An 8,002-nucleotide genomic window follows, 5' to 3' on the forward strand; every position below is an offset into this window, starting at 1 on the left:
AGTGACACATGCCCTGAAGGGACAGCCAAGAGCCAGCAGGAGAGAGGAAGACAGTGCGGGCAGCTGAGCGGGACAGTTAGACTCCGCATGCCTGTGTCCCAGGGCCACTGTTTCTGCAGGCAAGAACTAAATAGTTTTGTGATGTGAATGCTGTCTGATCATTTTTTTTAATTAATTTTTTATTATTAATTTTTTAATGAAGCTGTTCATGATTGGATTTCAGTCATACAGAGTCCCAACACCCATCCTTCCACCAGTGCACATTTCCCAGCACCAGTGTCCCCAGGTTCCCTCCCATCACCCTCCACCTCCCACCCCCTGCCTGCCTCTATGACAGGCACTTTTCTTCTATCTTTCTCTCTCCCTCTGTCTCTGTCTCTGTCTCTCTCTTCTCGCTCTCTCTCTCTCTCTCTCTCTCTCTCTCTCTCTCTCTCTCTCTCTCTCTCTCTGTGTCTCTTTCTCCTTTTTGGCACTGTGGTTTGCAATATTGATACTGAAAGGTTATCAAGAATATCCCTTACCTACTTTTAACCCTCAGATCTTGTCCAGTGTGATCATTCCCAGCTATTATTGTCATAGCGGTCTCTTCTCTATCTTACCTACACTCAGCCCCACACACTCTTGTGGTTAGTTCCAACCGTTGGCCAGTCTTTCTAACCCGTTTTCCCTGGCCATGGATATTATTCTTCTAATATATATATATATATAATTTTTTCCAGTATGATTATTGAAAGGTGGGCCTAGAGCCAAGTAGCCTTCCTTTCCCCCAGCTGTGCTCAACGGGGCCCACCTTCTGAATTAGCCCTGGCTGATGTGTTGTTTCCTGTTCTGTTTTCCAGCATATGATTGCAGACACTGTCCGCACCCTGAGACACTGCCGGACCAACCAGTTTGGTGAGTTGTTGAAGTAGGGGATGGAATGAAGTGCACTATCTGTTGGTAAAGACTGTGGCCAGAGTAAATAAAATGTGGTGTACAGTGGGATGAGACACACGTGGGTTGTCGACCCTGCAACCTCCTTCATCACTACATGTTCGGGATGCAGAAAAATACAAGACAGAGCAAGCATTTAACCCTCCCTCGGCAGCGCTGTACACTGAGGCATGGGAGATTGGACCTCCTGGCAGTGCTCAGGGGACCATATGTGGTGTCGGGGATCGAACCCACCTTTCCACACACAAGACAAGCTCCTTATTCCCTATTTTATCTCTCTGACCAGAACTGGACTCTTTCTTTTTTATTTATTTATTTTTTAATCAGTGAGCTATTACCAATGAGATAATTTTTTTTTGTTTTGGGGGAGGTTGAGTTTTGGGTCTTTTTTTGGGGGGAGAGGGAGGAAAGAGAAAGAAAGGACGGAAGGAAAGAAGGAAGGAAGGAAGGAAGGAAGGAAGGAAGGAAGGAAGGAAGGAAGGAAGGAAGGAAGGAAGGAAGGAAGGAAGGAAAGGAGGGAGGGAGGGAGGGAGGGGAGAAGAAAGAAAGAAAGAAAGAAAGAAAGAAAGAAAGAAAGAAAGAAAGAAAGAAAGAAAGAAAGAAAGAAAGAAAGAAAGAAAGAAAGAAAGAAAGAAAGAGAGAAAGAGAGAAAGAGAGAAAGAAAGAGAAAGATAGGAGGAAGGAAGGAAGGAAGGAAGGAAGGAAGGAAGGAAGGAAGGAAGGAAGGAAGGAAGGAAGGAAGGAAGGGAGGGAGGGAGGCAGGAAGGAAGGAAGGAAGGAAGGAAGGAAGGGAGGGAGGCAGGGAGGGAGGGAGGGAGGGAGGAAGGAAGGAAGGGAGGGAGGAAGGAAGGAAGGAAGGAAGGAAGGAAGGAAGGAAGGAAGGAAGGAAGGAAGGAAGGAAGGAAGGAAGGAAGGAAGGAAGGAAGGAAGGAAGGAAGGAAGAGAGGGAGCTAGGGAGGGAGGGAGGGAGGGAGAGAGAAAGAAAGAAAGGTTCCATTTCCTAAGGAAAATAGTATTAACAATTTGGTGCACAATCCTAAGGAATTTTTTTCCTGCCTCTGCTGGTCTTGGGAAGAACTATGGCCTTCCACAATAAGTACCACAGGATATAGTCCCCAAATCTAAACAATAATATTTGTGAGGAGGAGGAGGGATTTGGGGGGCACACCTTGCCATCCTCAGGACTTACTCCTAGTTCTATGCTCAAAAATCATCCTTGGCAGTGCTTGGGGGTTGCTATGTGGTGCCAGGGATCGAACCCTGGTTGGCTGTGCAAGTTAAGCGCCCTACCCAATACCCTGTAATATTGCTGCAACCCCAGGAGGAAATGATTCTATTCATCATGCCACTAGTAAATTGCTAAGTGACTCACAGGTGTCATCTGTAGTTCATTCTGCCATATTTTTTTCAGTCTGAAAAACCTAGCCACCAGATCACCTGTGTAACATCTATTTTCTAAACCAACACTTACTCAGCCCAAAGCAGCCCCACCGTGCCCTCCAGAGAAGGCACTCTGGTACAGCATAGCTTTGGGGTCACTTCCAAACTAGTGGGTTCATTTAAAACTCTACTTCCCGGTGCTTTTCCTGGTTAAGATTCAGCCTATTTTTCAATGATTCCTGCTTTCAATGATTCCTCCTCAAATCCGTTTGTCAGAGAAGGAAGAAATAGTTTTTTCACCAAGAAAAAGAAAACGGCTACTTTAGAACACTCAGCTTCCAACAAGCTCCTTCCTTTAGCTGAACCCCAGCTTCTCACCCTGATTCTCCATCTGAAATTCCTTGAAGCAGGAGGTGGTGACATGGGTCATGATCTGGCCCCAGCTCCCCAGTTCCTTTGTCAGGCTTTCACCATCACTCCATCCATCGGTCCATCTCACCATCCATCATGCACAGAGCCCTCTTGAGTCTTCAACCATCCGTGCTTACCTGTGGAAAACCCTCCTGTCCTTTCCTTACTCCATGTAAATCACCCCCATACTTTCTATACCTGCTTTGTCTATTAAGCAAATTGAGTTCTGTGGCTTCCCATCCATTCAGTGGGTCTCTTAATCCCCCACCTCCCAAATAAGGACACCAAAGGCATTTATACAACCTTAGAGCAAAACCAAAATATATTGTTGTTAACTGTGTCCTTAGCAGAGTAGCAGCAGTTTCTGCTGAGACGTTCGAGCTCCAAGCTGAGCTGTGAGTTCCCCCAACAGCCCTCCAGATGGATAGTTGCATCCCCAGTTGGAGACAGGGGCTCAGACCCTGGGGTCAAGAGCCTCATGGCCTGGGTTTCCAGTCCTGCTCAGCCACTTGTTTGCTGCGGTTTCCCTTCTATAAATGGGGCAATGATGTATTTGCTAAATTCAGTACAATGTTAGGTAATGTTAGGTAACTCAGTGTAAATGCCTGTAAAATAAATAACCTAACCAGGTTAACTGCCTAGCCTGAACAAATCTAGGGAACCCGTGTTCACTTCAAAAGAATGTGTACACCTATGTTCATTGCAGACTTTGTACAGTAGCCAGGATATGGAAACAACCCAGATGCCCAGCTACAGATGAATGGATCAATAAGTTGTGGTATATTTACACAATGGAATACTATGCAGCTCTAAGAAAGGATAGATTTCTGCATATTGCCACTATGTAGATGGAGCTAGAGGGGATCATGCTGAGTGAAGTCAGTCAGAAGGAGAGAACAGATAGAGAATTATCTATCTATCTATCTATCTATCTATCTATCTATCTATCTATCTACTCCAAGAATAACCCCTGAGCATCGCTGAGTGTGGCCCAAAACACAAACAAAAAAAATTTTTAATAGAAAAAAAATTTTTACCACTCTGGAAACTAACTTCCCTTCCTCCCCTCCAAATACAGGAGGTGACGTGTCCCCGAAAGAGCACCATGAGTTGAAATCCTACGTGCATCACCTGTATGTGATCGACAGTCAGCAGACCTTGTTTGAGCTGTCCCACCGGATCGAGCCCCGCGCGTGAGGAGCCGCCGCTGCCCCGCGCCGCCCCCGCCCTCACACTGCAGCACTTTGAGCGCCGGGAATGTTCTAGACCCATAGCACGGGGCCCTCCTGCGAGGGCAGAAGTTGCTGAGTTTTATCAGCGGATCACCAGGCCCCCAGGCAGGGCAGCCACCAGCCCGTGCCTGCAAGCAGCGTGCAGAGAAGGTCGCCGCGCAATGACCTGGGGACCCGGGGGCGCCACAGCATCCCCGGAGTGGAGATGCCCCGGTTTCTCAGGGTCCCATTGCAATCTCGTTTCCAGTGTCCAAGCCGAGAAGACGTCTTGTCACACAGATTCCAGACGTTTCCCTGCACGTGTGCACCAAACAGGCAGTTTTCTGTGGCCTGGTGCTCGACTCTGCGGATTCGCTGGCAGAGAAAGGTTTTGCTCACGCGCCTACAGCCAGCCGGCGCCGAAGATCTGCAGGGTCAAGGCGAGGTCCCTTGACATAAACTGGGAGCATCGGGGGGGCCCTTTGCTCCCATTTTTCAGAAGACAAACACCCAAGCCTGCACCCCTTTGCACCCACAGTCGTGTCTCCGTGTATGCTTGCAGGTGAAACTGCGCACAACCAGCTTGTAACTATCAGCTCAACATAAGTTGTTCACCAACAGGGGGAAATTAGTCAACTGGAAGAGATGACTCAGTGCTGAATGGACCTCCATGGCATTTTCTTGACCTGTGCCAGCAGGTCATACTGGGGACACCGCGGGGAAGCCCCGTGCTGGACATGTTGGAAGCACTTGGCCATTGTTCTCGGAGATGACGGTCATCAGTGTCCACATCCTTGGGCCAGGTGGCGACGGATGTTCCGTGGGCCGTGGCGGGCTCCTCGTCCACGGGACAGCATGGTCCCCTCAGCTCAGGGAGGTTCTATGGGATCTGATGTAGGGAGCATGGAGCGCGTTCCTCCACAAGGGCAGAGTATTCAGACAGGGGGCCTGGCTCATCCTGCAGAAATGAAAAGAACCCGCACATAGCCACGTGTCTGGTTTATATCACACGCTTCGAAGTCCGCTATCTTCCTCCCAATCAAGACAGGGAAACTTTCATAATTTTTCTTTTTCTCTCCGCCTCCCCCCAAACCCATCCTCATTTAAAAAAACAAACAGGCCATTTTATAGGTTGAGGCGCCTAGAGTTAAGACCACTTGCTATTCCCAAGGATTAATTAGCAGATGCCCCTCCATTCAAATGAACAGAGAAGCATTTGAGCTGGGCATTCTTGGAATCCAGCATTTCCACTGGAAAGTAGTGAGTCCCCAGTACTCACTACTCAAATGCCAGGGCCTCACCCATGCACAAGGTCCCTTCCTCCTTCCTTCGCTTGTGGAGACTTTGGGACATCATGCCCTGCTACCATGCCCACCTGTGCGTCTCTGAGAAGCCCCCCAGATCCATCCACACCTGTTACTGAGCTGTGCGGTGGCTCTTTGGTCTCTCTAGCTGGGCCGGTCCCTGGAGTTACGCAGCTTGAGGAAATCAGGTGGATAGAATTGGGGAGGGGGTGCAAGCCTCCTCAGTCTGGCCCAACATATAAAAACATCAGTCCTGAAATTTGAACAGGGTTTTGTAGAAAGACCCCATCTGGTCCACTCAGAGGATACACCGAGGCTGGGGCTGAGGGGACCCGTGGGAGACAGGTGTGGGGACAGGAGAGTCTGTGGTCCACTGGCTGAGCCCCCACACCACCAGCCCATGCTTTTCTCCTTGCCTCATACTTCCGGGCAGCGTCTGGCCAGCATAAACATGGAAAGCCCTTTGGACTCTGTCTCTGGCTATTGACATGTTCCTTTGCATCCGCAGTGCATTGCTCCTAGTGCGGGGGAGTTTCTGCAGGACACCTGCGGCCAAGGCTTCCATTCAGACCCACCCCCAGCCAAGTGGCCACAAAGACTGGCACAGTGCCCAGGCTGTACGGCCCTGAGGCCATTGTCAAGTTTGTATCGGCCCTTCCAGCCCTGCCTCTGGAGGTCAGCATCCCCACATCCTCCTGAAATGCAACCAGTCTCCAGAGAGTTTCCAGGCGGCTGCTCTTAGGAATTTCCGAAGCTTGGAGAAGTTGATGATTTGGAAGGGAAACAAGAGGAGGCAGAGAGGCAGCCTAATGGGCTGGGACATGGGCTTTCCAGACCAGAGGGCCAGGTTTAAGCCCTGGCACCACCTGGTCCCCTGAGCATGGCCTGCAGTGATCTTCCAGAGCCACGCAAGGCAAATTTTTGGATGGGCCCTGTCCAGAGCTGTCCTGATCCAGAGCTGCAGGATCTCAAGAGGAGGCCTAGGAGGGAGGCCTAGTAAATATCTGTGCTCCTTTCCGGCTCTTTCTCATTCCTCAGTGCAAAGGAAATCTCTACAAAGCCCCCCACCAGCACCCTTCTCACGGCACCAGCCTTTCTTCCCCTTCTCCCAGTCCTCAACTGGTTAGTGCTCCCACAAGTCCTGCAGCTCAGGGCTGGGCCCTGGAGCAACAAGAACCCGCTTCCGCAGCACTTCTGCACCAGGCTCCCAAGATTCCCACGCTTCACTCTCTGATCTCCTCCTGACACCTGCTACCATGAGGGTCACGATGCAGCTTTTCAGCTGCATCCCGTGGGTTCCTGGTTTGACTCACAAGGTTTAGGATCCACTTTTTCTCAACTCCCACCACACACAAGTCAGTCAGGGGGGCACTGAGGTTGAAGTCCAGAGCGTGGGACTGTGGGAGGAGCCCGCCGCTGCGGGCGTGCGGAGAGAGGACTTCAGCGGAGTGTGGACTCAGTTCCAGAAGTGAAACCTCCATCACAAGTCCCAAGCCCAGTGTTTCCCCAGCCCAAGGGGCACTGCTAGTCCACACAGCTCGGCACCAGGCAAACCCATTAAAATGGGGGTCTTCAGGCCCACCACAGTTGACAGGCCCAAAGTTTTGCCTAAATGCTTCACAGATACGTCCGTACCTTTTCAGCCTGCTTGCAAGGAGTGGGCCTTTTTGTGCTTATGGAGGGGTTGGAGGGAGAACGTTTTTTTTTAAATTGCCAAAAAGTTAGGGGAAAGTGTACTACTGTATAAAAGCAAAGCTGTATATACTAAACGTTTTTTAGCAGAGTGATATTTATTTGCATAGCCTATTTATTGTACTCATATTACACTGTTCTTACAGACCAGGATAAAATGTATGGCCCGAAGCAAGCACCTCTTGCCTTTTATTATTGCTTCTCTAGAACCCCCTCTGTGTGCTGACCGTTAGCCGCTAGCCCGCCCCCTGCGGGGCACCCACCTTCCTTCTCAGGGACCACACTCCATAGTTTTCCACCGAGATCAGAGCTGGTAAATATGAAACATTTGTTGAATTACCAGGATTGCCATTAACAGTGTTTTTTTTCTTTTCCTCTCGTATTTCACGCTTTCTGCCTCTGTATATAAGACAGTGCTGTGTATTTATCAAAGCTAGTAAGCAATAATTTATATGTAAAAAAATGCCCAAGCAATATAAGGTGAGAACTTCTATAAGTCACTGTTACCTTGTATTTTCAAGTGTTTTTTTAAAAAAATGGCTTTTCCATTTTTCAAATATATGATTATGTTACAGATACCATGCGTGCGTCCTTGCTTCTTCCGGGGCTGTGAGGGGGCTTCCTCACGGTGCTGGCGGGGAATCAGGCAGAGCTATTCCAAACTCAGCTCCTGGCAAGATTTTTCTTTAGAAATCTTCCATCTGTGCCTCCTCGGGGGATTGTTGAAGTCCCTCAGGCCCCGTGTGAACGCTCCTATTTGGGGATCCAGTAGCCCCCCATGTCCCCTCGCCCCCCTCAGGCAGCAGCAGGAACTCCCCCTTCTGTACTAGCCCAGAGACTGGAGCGCTCTTAGCCCTGGTCGTGAGGCCACAGGCCCTGCAGGCAAAGGGCTGAGAGCAGTGTCCCCGAGAGCTGGGGACACCAGGCACACACATGCCCCTGCACCTTGCCCAATTTCAGTCTTCTCTGACCCTCCGAGGAGAGGCTTCTCCGAACTCCACCTTGGCCTTTGGCATATTTTCATGCTCCCTATGAGATTTCCGTCTCAGCACATGCGACTCAGGAGCGGCC

At 49.9% G+C, this 8,002-nt stretch overlaps 1 protein-coding gene across 1 annotated transcript in view; it reads left to right on the forward strand.

Moving 5' to 3' along the window:
- Nucleotides 1–7,507, forward strand: part of RAPGEF5 (Rap guanine nucleotide exchange factor 5) — a 259,477-nt gene extending 251,970 nt beyond the window's left edge. Inside the window, exons 25-26 of the mRNA XM_055124161.1 lie at nucleotides 840–894; nucleotides 3,803–7,507. Of these exons, the coding sequence (XP_054980136.1) occupies nucleotides 840–894; nucleotides 3,803–3,921 (174 nt within the window). The 3' untranslated portion in view covers nucleotides 3,922–7,507. The remainder of the gene's footprint in view (nucleotides 1–839; nucleotides 895–3,802) is intronic.
- The last annotated feature ends 495 nt before the right edge of the window (nucleotides 7,508–8,002 follow it).

Source organism: Sorex araneus, chromosome 1 (assembly GCF_027595985.1).
Source record: "Sorex araneus isolate mSorAra2 chromosome 1, mSorAra2.pri, whole genome shotgun sequence".
NCBI lineage: Eukaryota > Metazoa > Chordata > Mammalia > Eulipotyphla > Soricidae > Sorex > Sorex araneus.